The sequence below is a fragment of the Hyaloscypha bicolor genome, assembly GCF_002865645.1.
Source record: "Hyaloscypha bicolor E unplaced genomic scaffold K444scaffold_182, whole genome shotgun sequence".
In the NCBI taxonomy this organism is placed as follows: Eukaryota; Fungi; Ascomycota; class Leotiomycetes; order Helotiales; family Hyaloscyphaceae; genus Hyaloscypha; species Hyaloscypha bicolor.
In genome coordinates this window covers 6,065,125-6,079,658 of record NW_020194684.1, presented here as the reverse complement: position 1 = coordinate 6,079,658, position 14,534 = coordinate 6,065,125, and the positions used below count along the sequence as shown (strand labels likewise).

The window sequence follows — 14,534 nt, the reverse complement described above, 5'->3', positions numbered from 1 at the left end:
ACCGGATACCCTCAGGTGGTATCGACTGCGGTAGCATCCACGACACAGTTGACGATAGAGGTGGTCGCTACCCCAGTGGCCAGCGCTTCCGCTGTGAGCGGCGCTGGTGCTCATGGAATACTTGTGCAACCACGGGCGACAGGTATAAACGCGCTGATAGACAGTGTCTGACAGCAGTTCCTGAAATGAATAAATCATCCGCTATTCCCGGTTACAATGATCGTTGATATCTTCATGTCTAATACTAAAACACGGTATATGAAATATACGTCTTCTTACGCCTTGCCATTAATTATTTGAACGGATTTGTATACTAATCTATAAATCCTTTCCGTTTGGGAGGTAGTGAGACCTCTAATCAGCCCTTAGTCCTAATAGGAACAAAAATGTCTATCTCTCAGTCGAATAGTGCTGCATCGGGGTTCGCTTCAGCCAGTTGCCGCTTCGTATCCACATCCTTCCTCTTCTCTAGCTCCAACAATTCGGTTTTACATCGCTCCTTGTCGAAGTGATCTGGCCATCCGTGGCAGAGATATATGTTGTAAACATCCTGCGTATATCAAATTAGCTTTCGCAACCTCAATATAAGAGGGTCGAACTTCTAAACCTACCACTACATACTTCCTCTTCCTCTCCCTCTTATGTTGCTCCCTATCATCCTCACTCTCCTCCCTATTATCATTACTACTGCTGTCATCTTGAACGTGCCACGGCTCCAACTGCCCTTGCTGCACAAGAAGTTCCTCCTCAGCACTGGACACAGCACGACTATAGAACCTCCCTGTTACCGGCTGACGAATCGGGTTCGGTACTAACATCCACACCAATTTCTCATACCTCTGCGTCCAATTGTCCAACAATTCTGTGGTGGGTCTCATGCGGTGGGCCTTCCATTTCTCTGCTTCAGGTAGAGCCTCGTATTCCTCGTAAGGTACTGTAATGTGAGATCCCGTGTGATAGAACTCAGTTATGGTGCCTTCGTTAGTGTCGAGAATCAAAGACGTGCCTAGATACGATTCGGCGCGGGCGAGGTAGATGCAGTGGGCCGGGAGGGGGTATGATAGCAGCCTATCTTGGTTGTCCAAGTAGCAGACCGGAATGCTTTCCCAGTAAATGATGAGTTCTTCGAATGCATTCTCTGAGCGGAGGTATGGGAGGTGGCAAAGTAAGTCGAGGACGGTTCCGTTTTTCCCTTCTATGTTGATCGAGGTCCAGCCGTTTACAGGCGGTACAATGAGTGTGCTGTTGTTTAGATATGGGTGGCGGATAACTGTTTGATAGAATCTCAGGACGGCGTTGACGGTTTTATCGCGGGAGTACATGTTGAAGTTGTGTTAACAAGGAATTGATTGTTATGACGAAGAAATGCGGGAAAAACTAAAACGACCCCCCCCTCCCCAGGGGGTGTCGATTGGGGCAGGGGTGTTTAATTGGCTACCTGAGCTCTTTGAAAATCTGAAATTAGATTTTTCAATATAAGTCTAAGCTGGTATATTATAACCCTTGTATTATAATTACGAGCTTTCTAACTTATAATAAAAAGATTCCTTAAAATAGTATTTTAATTTTAGGGAGTTTATATACTAATTAATTAAGTTTTAGTTTTTGAGCCTTATAAGGCCCTATAAATTATAGGCTTATAAGACTTTTATATCTGGTTTAAGGACCTTTTCACTAAATTCCTAGGCTTTCTTAAGCTTATCTTTAGGCTATAAAATATAAAACTTTTAACTTCTTTAATTTAAGGAGCTATTACTAATGTGACGGCAGGAACAAAGCAATGGAACGAGGTTTAAAGATCAATGATTCCAATGTCTTAAGGATCTAAAGCTAAGGGGGAATGGAGTGAGGTGTGGCAGTGGATAAGTAGGTATGGCCAAGACCACTGAAACGCCGAGCTTTGGAATCCGAGCTTGGTTTGAACCATAGCTTGGAACCTTAGCTGAAACCAACCCTTTTGGCTGAAACCACGTCCGTATCAACCATGTGACACTAGTGGTCACAACTAATTCAAATTTTATAAAAAGTTCATATTTAAATATCCCTTAATTAGTGCTATAATGAAATGAAATAAGAATTAATTATATTAATTTATTATAGAATCAAATTAAAATAAAGCAAAAGCCAGAGTTTTAGTGTTCCTGTCCGGGTGCCTCTACTTTGGGTTAGTGGCTAGCCTGCTCCCAATCAACACCCCCTGGGGAGGGGGTGGCGGGGGGTCGTTTTAGTTTTTCCCCTTTCAAGATCGAACCCAGGCCCAGAAGTCCTGATAAACAGTCCCCTTTCCCTCACGACTCCACCTCCATTCATCAAACACATACCAGAGCCTCCATGCCACGAGTACTAGAACAGTGGCCGGGATTGTAGCAGCCCAATAGATCCAGACGTTCCCCGTACCCTCCGATGGCGACGTCGGGGAACTCCATTCAAACAGCGGCATAGCAAAGAACGTCTATGCACTTCAATTAAAGCTAGCTATTATCTTCGTTTTGACTAGTGACTTACAGCGAAGAACGTCCCAGGTAAGAAGAACATCGTAAGCACAGCAATCGCCTTCATGGCAGAAGAGTCGCGCCTGCTTTCGTGGGCGATATCTCTACTCTGCTCTGAAATTCGAGCACTGAGTTTATTGCCTAGTGTGGCATTTCTGACTTGTAACTACAACCCGTCAGTCTCCACAGTGTCTTGCGGTCCTGGAAAGATGTGTTAACGGTGCCTACCCCAAGTCTATTATACTGTGCATGACCTTGCACTCTCTTCAGCCGGATCAGCTGGAACTCAAAGCCATCAATCAAATTTTCCAACCGGTTTCGGATGATTACGCCTGCTGAATCGAAGCGTGTTCTTTGCTCGGCAGACGCCTTGTCAGTTGGCAAGTCGTCAAACCAGGACAGAAGCTTCGTGCCTATCTTTAGGTTTGACTCGATCTTCTCGCATAGAATCAGGATATGTTGCTCGTGCCCCAAAGCAGTTTCTGATGCTTCCTCCATATCTAGATCTTCCTTCTTGAGATGTCGGTATCCTTCGTTGGTGTGCAACTCTGCCGCAATATACAGGCCGACAGAGTTGCAATATACAAGATGAAGATACTCGCTTGCTTCTTGGAAGAGTAGTTCCATCACTAGAGTTGGGGTAAACAATGGGTGATGCATAAGTGGTTGCAAGGCTGCATCGCCGAGTTTCTGCTCGATAAAAGCGCGTTCCGTTGGGAGGAGGTGGAGGAGTAAGCTTGTCGTTGTAAAATTTCTAGAATTGAAAGTAACAAACAGTCTAATCCAACATTCTCGATGCGACAAGGTCTCTATATATATGGCTGGTAGGGCCTAATCAGACAATGCCGTGCGCCTGTTGAAAGATCGGGACTTACAGGTGATGTCTTGAGACGCAACCAACTTTGAGACTTGGGAAAACTGGGCATTTCTCACACATCCGCCGGGGTGCAATTTTAGTATATCGCCCACCAGGTTGAAAGTCTCTGGCTTGAAGGGTGGTAGGGTGTCGGGGGTGGGAAAGACATATTTTCCAGCCTCATTTAAAGAACTGCTTCTCGCTGGAGCCAAGCTGCGGTTACATGCGGATCAGCACAGTAACGACCCCAACCCGGAGCAGGAACAAAGTGACAAGTTCAGTGAGAGATATGTTTTCCTTACAGAATGCGAGCACTGGCATCCATCTCAGAATCGAAGCTTCTGCTAGCCCACTGGACAGCGTTCTCATCAGTCACCTCCTCGTGTTTGACTCCAATCTTTTCGGGTCTCTGCAAGTTGTCAGCGCAACGAAAACTCGTGATCGCGATAGGCTTACAGAAAAATGGAGGATCTCGGTGGCGGAACATGGACGAGCTTCTGGAATAAGGCTGTGCTCTGCGTTCTCCCAACCCCGGAAAAACGCTGCTTGGTCCCTTCGATAAAATACTCCAGGATCCATAGCGGGACAAATCTTAGAAACGTCGAGTAGGGGATTCAATTGAAAGCTGATCAAGGATGACGGGGGCAGGTGGCTCAGAATGTCGAAGGCTGGAACGAACGAATCTAGTGGAAAGGGAGTTGAGGCTCACCATACTCGCAGCTGGTTGGTTATGTCGCAGCCACATTTCTCTTCATAGAGCCTTGCTTATGGAAAGCCGTAAGAACCTCTCGTCCAAGCGAGAAACGCAAAACGCAAAACTCAAAACGCTAAATCACAATTCACCCCACCAAAAATTACTGCTCCTTCTATTGGCTCTTGTTTGTTGCCCGAGATACCCAGTACATCAAGACCAAGTAAGGATTAAATTTGGAGGAGCTTCGGTATCGATGCTAAGTATTTACACGGAAATTAGTTAGGGAGCACCTTATTTATTTGTAACTTTCGGTTTACGACTCGTGCCGAACAGTAATAGAACTTTGCAGAGAAGTAGCGCATGATTATGTAAGGCAAGCACCAGAAGTAGGCTTCATCTGGACGCAAAAAACAACGAATTCCGCATTACTTCCAGTATCGGGGGATATCATCTGTAATGGTAATCTGCCTCGCAGTCAACCCAAGTGGTCGGTTTAGAGTGCTTGAACACAGCCTGATTGGATTTCGGAGGAGCGATATCGCATGTTGGCTGGACCTCAGGCGAGGCTGCAACATCTAAACAGATCGCCGAGCCTTCGATGGTATTTTCTAACATTCTAGAAATTCTCATTTTCGGTACTATTTCGAATCTGTTCCAGTGTTCCTGTTTTGCGATAATGGATGGCTACGAAAAACTCGCTGCGCTCATGGGGGAGAAGCCAACCCTTGGGATCTTTCGGCGCTTTTCGTCACTTGGTGCGAAGAACCTGCTCTATCTTCAGGCAGAATTAGTCTCTCTTGAATCAGAATTAAAGAGATGTGTGGCGGAAGACAATTCGTCAGGCGACGCCGAGAAACTTGAATATGCTGTAAATTGGTATTCCTTGATGCGGTCCGAGGAAAAGGGCGAGAGCATGCAGTGGACAATTATGCGAGATATTCGAAGGAAACTTGGGGAGTATAGTATGATCCATCTAAAACATTTGATAGGAGTGGTGTTGACGAGGCTCGACAGATGAAGCTTTCATGCAGCAAACCTTCATGGCATCGACTCAGTCGCCTGCCCCGACAGACTTGGATTTCTTGAAGCAATGGCTTCAGCGGGGAAAGCAGGGCAACTGTGCTCTCACCGGTCTAGACAATGATGTGTGGGATATTTCCGCCTCATCTGAACTTACAGCGCTCAAGAGGCAGAAATCCGATGATCAAGTCTCATATTGGGTGCTAAATCGATTTATCGTCTGGTGGCACCGCCACTTCTCTCGATTACACAAATCTGACTCTGAGAATTTGTACGTGGAATACAAGGATCATAAGTTGTTGAAAATCGCAATGGTCCTTGGGACAGCCGTAGCAACTTTACTTCCTCTCACATCCATCGTGGTGCTGTACCTGGTCACCAATCTGGGATTGCGGTTGGGTCTTGTAGCGTGCTTCACATTTATTTTCTCTTTGCTGCTGGTCACCATGACAAGAGCAAGAATGATCGAGATATTCTCTGCCACTTCAGCGTAATAATCACTTCGAGATGGACATAGGTACAACTTTGCTGACACTATGCTAGCTTTGCTGCTGTTCAGGTGGTATTTGTTGGGGGTACCAATATTTCGTAGCAATCATTCCACTTTACCGCTGGTGTGCGGTGAGCGGGGGCCATGGTGCATTATTTGGTATTTTACTAAGGTATTTCCAATGGCATAGAACACTTCTCTACGGATCTTAACTATTTGGGCGATACCGAATTTCGTTTCGCCACTCGGCTCGAGGGACTTTGGCAATTTTTTTGTGAAGATTCGAGGCTTCTTTATCTTCACTATCTATGGCATCAACATGCCCCGTTTCTATAGTTGCATCAAGGGGGCCACTGGGAGCAGTAAGCATGGAAAAGACTTTGAAAACAGCAAACCTTCCCAGTTCTGGGGCAAATCAGAGCCCGTGTCTCAGCATAAGCATCTGCCTCTACGTAGCATCTTGTGATCCGGAGACTCACGACGCCTTGCAAGAGCGTTCCCCGAGCCGTGCCATGCCTGCCTGAATGTGCATCGGCTCGCGTTGCCTCGACCCCATTTATTCTGGGAAAGTCCCTGGCTTGTGCTTAGCAGAATATGTAGTTGAGCTGGCCTGCTTGTTGTCCCCACCAGGCCTGTTGTAGGGGTAGAAAACAGGCCATGGCCAGTTTCAACTTTTAAGGTATCAATTATTCTCGCATACCCCCTGTTCCTTCCTATCTATATTAATAATGGAAAGAATTATATTTCTATATCGTTACTAAAACGTTTCTGAAGCGTTTTAGAAACTTTTCTACGAGTTTATTAAGAGTAACTAAGAACAAGAACTTTCAGAAGTGAATTTGTATTTGGTAAAGTGTCTTTGAAGCATTCCAGAAACGTTCCCAGCTAGCCTGTTTGGCCTGTTGGCCTGTTGCACTAGCCAGATACGTAGAAACAAGTGATTTTCAGGCATCAAAGGCCAGCTACGCTAAGAAAACAACCTTCCAAAACCCCTGCAACAGGCCAGCTGGGCCGCCTGCCTTGCTAGATTACCCGTTCGTACCTTGCACTAGTCACTTTCCACTGGTGGTTCGTGAAAGCGACCTGGCCAAGTATTTCGCATAGTAATTTGTGTAGGAGGTACTTCTAGCTGGCTGGTCTGCGCTGGTCTGTGCTACAAATTTAGCGAGGAACACCAACCCGGGGGGTTGGGAGGTTGGTGTGTATCACAACTAACTCGTAAGCGGAGACGCGTGGCCAGGTCACTGGTACAGCAAGTCTTCACGCCCTCCGGTCGACATTCCACAGCACGATAAAGACGCAATGAGCGGACTAGCTTTCGAAGTCTATAAGACTACCCCTGTCAAGAAAAAGAAGCATTACAAGCCTAAGGTCCTTAAACTTGCTCCAGTGCTGCCACCTACTGCCGAGATAGAGCCCTTCGAGTTCAACTTCGATGAGATAGAGGATAAAGGCACCACTATATACACAAACGATGTTGGGAGATCGATATCGCCAGACGAAGATCGAAATTCATTTGAGAAAGATGATGCTCAACGTCCTCGCAGACGACTCTCATCAAAACCAAGTCCCGTCCACTCCATAACCTCGTCGCTATCCTCCGTGGCAGAAGTTAGTTCGCAGGATGTAGAATTACCTATCGTTCAGGAGACTGCAGAGGAGGCTGCTCGTGAGACAGACATAAAGAAAAGATGGACAATACTCGGGAGGCTCTCGAAGCTACTCCAACCCAAACGGCGAAGGTCACAACAGTCAACTGCAGAGAATGGTGCTCGGAGGGACAATGAGAGTGTTAGTCGGGTCCTATTTTTTGATGCTACCACGCTTTACTAACCTTCTTGTAGCCTAACATGTTCCAGCCAACCTTCCAAATCGGTCAGTTCCGCACAAAGAGTCCTGAGAAATGGGACACTCATCAAGTTCAACTCGACTCCGGCAGCTGGTATAACCTAGTCTTAAGACACTATGTGGAGGATGTCTTGGGTATGGAAGATCTTATCAAGCCGGTACCCAAGAATATTGATGAGCTAGTTGGAGCGGATGGAGAACCAATTTGCTGCACTGGGGTAGTTCATTTGACCTGGAAATGGAGATGCTCAGGGACGTCTCTGTTCTTGGTTTTGGACAACTTACCGCACTGCATCATTTTCGGAGAGGAGACGATCATCGAGAAAAAGTTGCTGGCTAGCCCCGTCCAGGTTCTACTTCATTTAAAGCAATCAGAAGGTATATCATCTTCCTCTCTCGCAGGGTTTATTTGCTAACAATAGCTGCAGCAGCAAAAGCCCAGGACGAAGAAAGGAAACGACAGCAGGCAGTCACCAAAGCAGAGCAAGCAAAGAAGCAGGCGGATGAACAGAGAGAGCGGCGTCAGGAGGATGCGGCACGGAATAAAAGGCCCTAAAACGTAACTTCTTCTGTGTCATTATACCGAAATAATTGGGTTGCGGGGTTTTTGGGCATCTAGGGTGAGTCAAAGCGTTGGGAGAAATGGAAGGATTCTTTGGGCTTCTTGGGGAGTTTGAATTGGTGTGAGAGCGCACGCAGACATTATACCTATTTCCACAAGCGTTGGGCACTTTTAGCGATATAATCATTTGAGTTTTGAGCAATCTTTATTACAACTTTCTCTTCAGGGTCATCGTCACTTTTTGCGAACGAATGACGCACTTTGTCTGTGCAAATTTTCCTACTGAAATGAGTTTGAAGCAGCAGAGATTCTGGTTAATTGAAAGCAATTGAAATCTATATATGGAAAGCCATGAAGTGGAGAGATTGGTTAAAGCAATTCTTTCACATACTTCATTCCAATTTTTGTTTCAACACAATACATCATATACCTTCTTCCACCAAGCTCCCTTTACGACACGATGTCTTCGTCTTTCTCCAGGCCTCAAGAACTTCGTGCCAGTTGTCAAGTCCATGGTCAGCATCTCTCCACTCCACCGTTCATAGACCACATATGACCAATAGCACAACGCGAAAAGAGGTATCGCCACGAAATATGACCACGAGAGCTCCATTTGACTGGGCGTGGAGACATGACTCCATTCAACTGCGAATATGACCTGGGCGAATTGGCCAACAATCACTCCACAATTTATCAAGAGCCCGATGTAAGATCCCCAGATACCGAATGGAGATTTGTACGGAAGGCGCTCCGTCAACTTCTGGGCATCGCACGCTTTGCGGAAGCGGATGTGTGCGAGACATATAGAGCCCCACGTAATAATTGAAGAGAGACCCGAAAGCGCGAGAAGCCGTGTAAATAAAGCGTTATTGTCGCGAAGCTGTGACAAGATCGAAAGAAGCCCGAAAATAAATGCAACCAGAAGAGCAAACTGTGGTCGACCTTTGCGGTCAATGTAGGAGAGAACCTTCGGCGCTTGATGCTGCACCGATAGAGCTACCAGGACTCTCGTCGACGCATACACAGATGTATTTCCCACTGATAGCGCCGTGATCAAGATTACTGTATTGAGTATTGAGTCAAGCACTGGGACTCCGGAATTCTTTATAGCGATAACGAAAGGAGATGCTCCAGCGTTAGCATCTCCTGAGTGCTCGATCAATCGAGGGTCCTTACAAGGCACAACGAGACAAACAGTGATGATAGATAAGGCGTAGAACTAGAAGGATTAGATTCAAGAAGACATCAAATAGGTTGTATCTTACCAGGAAGATGCGCCAGAAAACTTGCTTGACAGCCTTTGGAAGTACCTCAATAGGCTCTGGATGCTCACCCGCCGCGAGACACAACATTTCGGTGCCGGAGAACGTAAACGCGGCAATGACCAACACGGTGAAAAAGCCACACCAACCACCTGTGAAGGCGCCAGGATCGTGCCAGTACATTCCCCCGATGTAAGTGCCTCTCTTGCCTGCGCCTAGATCAATAGCCACTCCCAATACGAAGAACCCGACCACCGCTATGATCTTGAGGATCGCAAAGAGCATCTCGGCTTCTCCATATCCTCTGACACCAAACAAATTGATGATAATTATAACCAGCCAGAATATCAGAGCCAGGCCTGCAGAAGGAACCTTATCGACCGCATGCCAGTATTTGAACACAATCGTGAGAGCCACAAGCTCTAGGGGTAGAATAATGAGCCACTGCATGGCATAGTTCCAGCCCATGGCAAAACCCCACGGTTTGTTGATAAATCGAGTAGCATGAACGACGAAAGCTCCTGATATAGGTAAGACCAAGGTCATCTCCGCCAACGAGTATATCGTGCAGAGCAAGTCGAGCCCGATGATTAAAAAGCCGAGTAACAGTGATCCAGGCCCGCCGGCTGCCAAAGCTTGGCCACATCCAACAAACAGACCGGTGCCTAAGTAGACTCATTAGCACTGGGTTTCTGCAATGATATTTTCTTTGGGAGGCCTCTCATACCAATAGCCCCGCCGAACGCAATGAATTGCATTTGAATGGTCTTCAGATTCTTGCGCAGGGGAGGCTCCCCAGTAGCGCCGTAAGCTGCCTCTTGTCGACTTCGATCGTGTTCCTTGAATCCATCGATGGTTTCGTCAACCCAGTCATGAAGTCTTTGGCGAAGTTTTCTACGCGGAATATTGGCAGACTCGTCTACTCCGTCAATCGAGGGAACTGCTGCGCCAGCTTCTCTTTCAGTATCCGTCAGGGTCTCACCTGACTCGACATCTGAAGAGGATGTTGAAGACATGGCGGGCTTCGAATTGCTGTGCCAGTTCAGATAAACCACACCTGACAACAAAACTCTATAAACCCGAAAGGCGCGAAAACGAGGGGACTTTGTCGTACTAAGACGATTAGATGTCCAGGAAACAAGAACGCAGAATGAAAATAAAATTCCGGGGTCCGTCGAAAAGAAGTAAGCAACCTCCACTCGCCTCCTTTATCTCACCGAGCGACACCGAGACACGGAGCCGACGTCGAAACTGGGGATCTACAAGAAGCTCAAGCCACACGCCCAGTTTCTATGGACAGAGTCGTGTAAAAGACGCGGTTTTCGGACGCAACATAAAAATTCGAAATTACTCCTCCTATTCAGAGGCCATGGAGGACTAGGAGCCTTGTCCATCTTCATGGCTCATAATTCTCAATGCAATCATTCTAATCCTAAAGAAGCACAAAAGCCGCAATAAGGGTGTTGTTCATTGATTCCTCACCTGAATGTCCGCATTTGATAGATTGTGGCGTCGGCTTGAACTATTTTCGTTTAGCACTTCGTTTTGGTGTAGTAGGACAAGGCTGGAGAATTTGCGCACAAATCTCATTCATTCCGTCGACAGCCCGGTTCTGGAAACAGGAGAGTTATAGATAGTCCCCGATGATCCAGACGTGACCGAGGTGCAGAAAGCATTTATTAATTTTCGCAAGCATAGGGCAATCGGCGGCGGTGTAGATGCGGGAGCCTTGTTGACCGAGGAGAGAATCGAACTCGGCGCGTGTGATGAGGGGCTTCTTTGCTTGGGCCGACGAGGATGGTGACGAGTTCGTTAGGGGAACTAGACCTGGTAAGTCAGGAGAGATAATAGGCAGACATTGGTGGATACCTACAAGAAGGTTGGTATATCCATTTTGGCGTTTAGTTCGCTGGCGAGGTACTCGATGTTCTCCTGTTGTATGGCCACTTGCTGGGTGAGCTCCTGCCGGCCTCCATTGAGGAATTGGTTGGCGAGGGTAACTAGAGTTTGATGCGAGATCGTGCCAGCTTCTCAATGCTCTGCATAGAATACTACCTTCAAAGACACAAGCGTTAAAGACGGAGTGATAGCATACCTGTTACCTCTTAGACAAAGGTGGTGTTGAAGGAGGGAGGGAGGAATCTCGAGACCGAAGTGGCATCGAACATCTTTAACCAGCAGAATTATTGCCACTATAATCTAAGGTATTCGTAACATGGACTCACAGAAAAGAAATTCTAGACATCAAGAGGAGTGAGCCCGCTCGGTCTTTGTAGGAAGTGAGCTCTTCAAAGGGTTTAGAAGTTTGACTAAAACAATCTTCCTCACTTGGTACAAACCAAATTTCAAGTTGCTGGATAGGAAAGACAGTACAGCAGTTATATGGGATGCATTAGCTTAGTAACCATAACTTAAGAGCCTATTACTAAGCTAGATTCGAAGAATGATGGAGACTGATGAGCCTCCATGGACATTCAACCATCGCTTGGCGTCAATCATGGCAAGATCAGCCAGCTCGGCATTTGCTTGACTGATTTGCCAATATAAGGCAAGAAGCAAGGCTGCAAACGTAGCTAAAACCATCTTTCGAGTCCTCACAAAGTATGAACCACAAAAACAGAGTACTTGGACTTGAGTCAGCCGGAAAAGCATGTTAAGCTAAACTAAAGCTACATTTTGTGGCATATTTTCCTATTTCCATTTCCATTCCCACAAACCTATCGCCTATCATAAAGGATGGAAGTCATCCATTAACATTGAAAAGAAAACTCATCATTCATCATAAGCTCATCGGCTGAAAAGCAGAGTGCCGGTATTTCGTTTCTCGAATAATTTTTTACCAACGACAAGAAGAAACGCCAGCGTACACTTCTGTAAACCCATCGACTGTCGCAGCAAATCCAGCCAAACTTAGAGTGACACCCGCTGTCAAGCTCTTGCGTGAGAGGCGCTCTGCCTTCATCACTTTATAAACGCCATCAACGCCAAACTCATCAAAAGCAGCAATGGACACAAGCAGGCTTAATCAAACATCGAAAGAAAAGCCATACTGTCCATCGTTCAGTCCATGTAGAAGTCTCCCTTCAAGATCCGCTCCTGGAACGCATCGGGCTTCTTCCGCTCCGGACGCGGTGGTGTTGGTGCCGGGACGGCGATCGGAGGAGCAGGCATCTCGCTGACGCTCTTGGCTCTCTCATGCATCGGCATTTGTGTGGTCTTTGCAGAGGACGGGGAGGTTGGGAAAGAAGGGCGCTGAGACTGCGACACGGAGCTCTCGGCACGGGATCTAAGCTGCTCAGACCAGTTGAAGCCACCGCCTTCACCTGGACGAGCGGAAACGGGATAGTCAGAAGCAGTTCTGGGCTTTGATTGCGTGCTTGCCTGTTTTCCATGATTTGGAGGAGTCACAGCTCCGCCTTTAGAGCCAGAGCCAGAGCGAGAACTTCGCGGCCCGGCAGGAATTGTGGGAAGAGGTGCAGTTGTATAAGAGGGAGCTCTACCAGTTGTGCCTGGGCTACCAGAGCCTCTCGCAGATCGGAGAGCTTGTCCACCGAATGACATGCGGCGTGCGAATGGCGTGGTGGGATTGCTGCGAGCGGGACCGTCGTCATCATCGATCGCATTTTCATCGAAGGAATCGGAGCCTGCAGTAGAGACACTGCCTCGGCGACCACCAAAAGTGAAGGGTGTTGACTGGGTAGGAGATGTGCCGGATAAGCCGAGGGTGGAAATCGACATGCGTCGACGTTGGTCTTGTGCTGCGGCTGTCGTGATCGGGCCTGGGAAGGGAGCTGTCGGAGCACCGGACGTGCTATTGGATCGACCGAAGATGTTGTTGAAGGTTTGGGTTGTGAATGAGCCACGGCGGGGCTTCGCGGACTCGTTGAGAGGGCTGTTATCGCTATTGCCCGACATTGCACGATGTGGTTTCGTTCGAAGGCTGGGAGGGTTATTTCGATATATGATCTGAAGACGAGGGTTGTTGTATGGGAGAGATTCGTTCAATGACCCTTGCTGCTCTCTTCAGCTTCGGGCTTGTGACTGGTGTCGCTTTGTCGGGGTCGTGCTTTGTTGGCTCAAGGTATTGCTCGCTCGGCGATATCGTCTACGCGGAACCTTTGTCTTGTCGTCTTCGGCCGGACACAACCTTATCACCGTGGAATGGATCGCAACTCGAATTGCGGTTTCGTTCGAAGATTCGAAACGAGGTAGAGAGAGGATCGTTCGTGTGTGAGGAATTTGAAGATGGATGTGAGGGAGCGTGGAATGGATGGGTTGTGTAGAAGAGAGGGGTGGAAGGAAGGGGAGCGAGTCGATTGAGTACTAAATAAGGTTTCCTTTGCTGGGGGTCGACAGGGGAATAACCAATCAGCAGCCTTGATCAATTTATAAGTGGGGCAGGCAAGAGTCTCAGCATCCAATTGGATACGTACCGAGCGCCTGCGTCATTCTCAGTGGGCTGCGACAGGGAGGCTGGCTCATGAAAACTAGACACGACTGCTCAGCAGCGCCAAGTCAAGTGTGGGGTAAAAGCACACCAGCCCTGAAGCAGCGATAGCACCACAATGAGAGCAACGAACCGCATCGCACCACACCGCAAGCTTCATCTGCTCAACGTGGAAAGGGGGCCCGGCGTCTGTTCGATTGGAAACGCCGGAAGCCACAGCCGACCTCCAGACGAGAGAAGGCTAAATCATGCCATTGAGAGTCTTGGGACTGCATGGGAAGGCGGCAGGAGGCAAGAAGGAGGGAGTAGGAGACGAGCTCCTCGATCCTCACTGCCGACGCCAGCGGCCTCATTCGACCCCTCCTGCGGCCTCCCGTCAGCACGGCGAACCGCTTGCACGTCGGACAACCCCACACAACGTAAGATCCTTCGCATTCAAGTGTGCCAGTGCGGACACCCTCCGGTGTGTTGTGGGATATCCCTGTTCCTACTGGATCATCCTTCTTGCTGTCTTCCACACCTGCAGCTTTTAACGACCCGCCTGGCGTTGAGTGGCTCGAGTAATCCCGCCTAGTTGTTGAGATACTTCTGCATTTCGACTTTCGCTTCTGCTGATGTAAGCCCGGATTTTGTTGACGAGCCTGTCTGCGGTGTCGTGCCTGGTCTCATGAAAAGCAAACCCTCTCAGGGAGCGGCGGTGAAGCATTTCGCCTAGAGAAACTTTTGGCTTTCATATCATCAGATGTCGTGTCTATTGGCCGATCACCAAAGACCCTTTGAAGATCACTGAGCAGATGAAGCAGTGATAGGCTTCCTGAGACAGCCCCTGAGCATGGTTCAGCCTAGACACGCGGGCTGTGTCG

The 14,534-nt window shown here is 47.9% G+C and overlaps 8 protein-coding genes across 8 annotated transcripts; 2 read left to right on the top strand and 6 right to left on the bottom strand.

Annotated features, from left to right (window-relative positions):
- Window positions 1-278: 278 nt before the first annotated feature.
- On the bottom strand, window positions 279-1,322 carry K444DRAFT_575275 (uncharacterized protein; the record flags this gene model as incomplete). The annotated part of the gene is made up of 2 exons (XM_024877469.1): window positions 279-550; window positions 612-1,322. 2 exons carry the CDS (start codon window positions 1,320-1,322, stop codon window positions 398-400), a joined length of 864 nt encoding a protein of 287 aa, XP_024729124.1. The 3' UTR covers window positions 279-397.
- A 917-nt stretch (window positions 1,323-2,239) lies between these two features.
- K444DRAFT_545840 (uncharacterized protein) lies at window positions 2,240-2,628 on the bottom strand (the record flags this gene model as incomplete). Its single annotated transcript, XM_024876173.1, has 2 exons — window positions 2,240-2,452; window positions 2,506-2,628. Coding segments are annotated over 2 exons (336 nt in total), but the record flags the coding sequence as incomplete, so codon positions are not given.
- A 1-nt stretch (window position 2,629) lies between these two features.
- Window positions 2,630-4,060, bottom strand: K444DRAFT_256677 (uncharacterized protein). Its single transcript, XM_024871365.1, has 5 exons — window positions 3,805-4,060; window positions 3,651-3,757; window positions 3,368-3,561; window positions 2,906-3,313; window positions 2,630-2,844 (listed from the first exon to the last, which is right to left on the bottom strand). Exons 1-5 carry the CDS (start codon window positions 3,925-3,927, stop codon window positions 2,819-2,821), a joined length of 858 nt encoding a protein of 285 aa, XP_024729122.1. The 5' UTR covers window positions 3,928-4,060; the 3' UTR covers window positions 2,630-2,818.
- Window positions 4,061-4,661: 601 nt separating this feature from the next.
- K444DRAFT_603029 (uncharacterized protein) lies at window positions 4,662-5,811 on the top strand. Its single transcript, XM_024878755.1, has 3 exons — window positions 4,662-5,004; window positions 5,057-5,552; window positions 5,606-5,811. Exons 1-3 carry the CDS (start codon window positions 4,719-4,721, stop codon window positions 5,652-5,654), a joined length of 831 nt encoding a protein of 276 aa, XP_024729121.1. The 5' UTR covers window positions 4,662-4,718; the 3' UTR covers window positions 5,655-5,811.
- Window positions 5,812-6,778: 967 nt separating this feature from the next.
- K444DRAFT_669835 (uncharacterized protein) lies at window positions 6,779-8,381 on the top strand. The gene is made up of 3 exons (XM_024887559.1): window positions 6,779-7,343; window positions 7,397-7,778; window positions 7,829-8,381. The coding sequence occupies exons 1-3, from the start codon at window positions 6,855-6,857 to the stop codon at window positions 7,954-7,956; spliced, it is 999 nt and encodes a 332-aa protein (XP_024729120.1). The 5' UTR covers window positions 6,779-6,854; the 3' UTR covers window positions 7,957-8,381.
- K444DRAFT_657179 (uncharacterized protein) lies at window positions 8,372-10,240 on the bottom strand (the record flags this gene model as incomplete). The annotated part of the gene is made up of 3 exons (XM_024886132.1): window positions 8,372-9,181; window positions 9,228-9,889; window positions 9,952-10,240. The coding sequence occupies 3 exons, from the start codon at window positions 10,238-10,240 to the stop codon at window positions 8,372-8,374; spliced, it is 1,761 nt and encodes a 586-aa protein (XP_024729119.1).
- A 1,840-nt stretch (window positions 10,241-12,080) lies between these two features.
- On the bottom strand, window positions 12,081-13,410 carry K444DRAFT_256604 (uncharacterized protein). Its single transcript, XM_024871364.1, has one exon. It carries the CDS (start codon window positions 13,137-13,139, stop codon window positions 12,285-12,287), a length of 855 nt encoding a protein of 284 aa, XP_024729118.1. The 5' UTR covers window positions 13,140-13,410; the 3' UTR covers window positions 12,081-12,284.
- Window positions 13,411-13,788: 378 nt separating this feature from the next.
- K444DRAFT_621359 (uncharacterized protein) lies at window positions 13,789-14,241 on the bottom strand. The gene has a single exon (XM_024881892.1). It carries the CDS (start codon window positions 14,022-14,024, stop codon window positions 13,836-13,838), a length of 189 nt encoding a protein of 62 aa, XP_024729117.1. The 5' UTR covers window positions 14,025-14,241; the 3' UTR covers window positions 13,789-13,835.
- Window positions 14,242-14,534: the final 293 nt, after the last annotated feature.

Bases quoted from the DNA above. Each gene is read 5' to 3' on its own strand.
- K444DRAFT_256677 (XM_024871365.1), bottom strand. From the start codon at position 3,927: ATGGATCCTGGAGTATTTTATCGAAGGGACCAAGCAGCGTTTTTCCGG. The intron at 3,758-3,804 runs GTAAGCCTATCG...GACAACTTGCAG, and splicing joins CCGAGATCCTCCATTTTTCT to AGACCCGAAAAGATTGGAGT. The intron at 2,845-2,905 runs GCACGAAGCTTC...TGCCGAGCAAAG, and splicing joins CGAGTCAAACCTAAAGATAG to AACACGCTTCGATTCAGCAG.
- K444DRAFT_603029 (XM_024878755.1), top strand. From the start codon at position 4,719: ATGGATGGCTACGAAAAACTCGCTGCGCTCATGGGGGAGAAGCCAACC. The intron at 5,005-5,056 runs GTATGATCCATC...GAGGCTCGACAG, and splicing joins AAGGAAACTTGGGGAGTATA to ATGAAGCTTTCATGCAGCAA. The intron at 5,553-5,605 runs GTAATAATCACT...ACACTATGCTAG, and splicing joins ATATTCTCTGCCACTTCAGC to CTTTGCTGCTGTTCAGGTGG.
- K444DRAFT_669835 (XM_024887559.1), top strand. From the start codon at position 6,855: ATGAGCGGACTAGCTTTCGAAGTCTATAAGACTACCCCTGTCAAGAAA. The intron at 7,344-7,396 runs GTTAGTCGGGTC...ACCTTCTTGTAG, and splicing joins CTCGGAGGGACAATGAGAGT to CCTAACATGTTCCAGCCAAC. The intron at 7,779-7,828 runs GTATATCATCTT...CAATAGCTGCAG, and splicing joins TCATTTAAAGCAATCAGAAG to CAGCAAAAGCCCAGGACGAA.
- K444DRAFT_256604 (XM_024871364.1), bottom strand. From the start codon at position 13,139: ATGTCGGGCAATAGCGATAACAGCCCTCTCAACGAGTCCGCGAAGCCC.
- K444DRAFT_621359 (XM_024881892.1), bottom strand. From the start codon at position 14,024: ATGAGGCCGCTGGCGTCGGCAGTGAGGATCGAGGAGCTCGTCTCCTAC.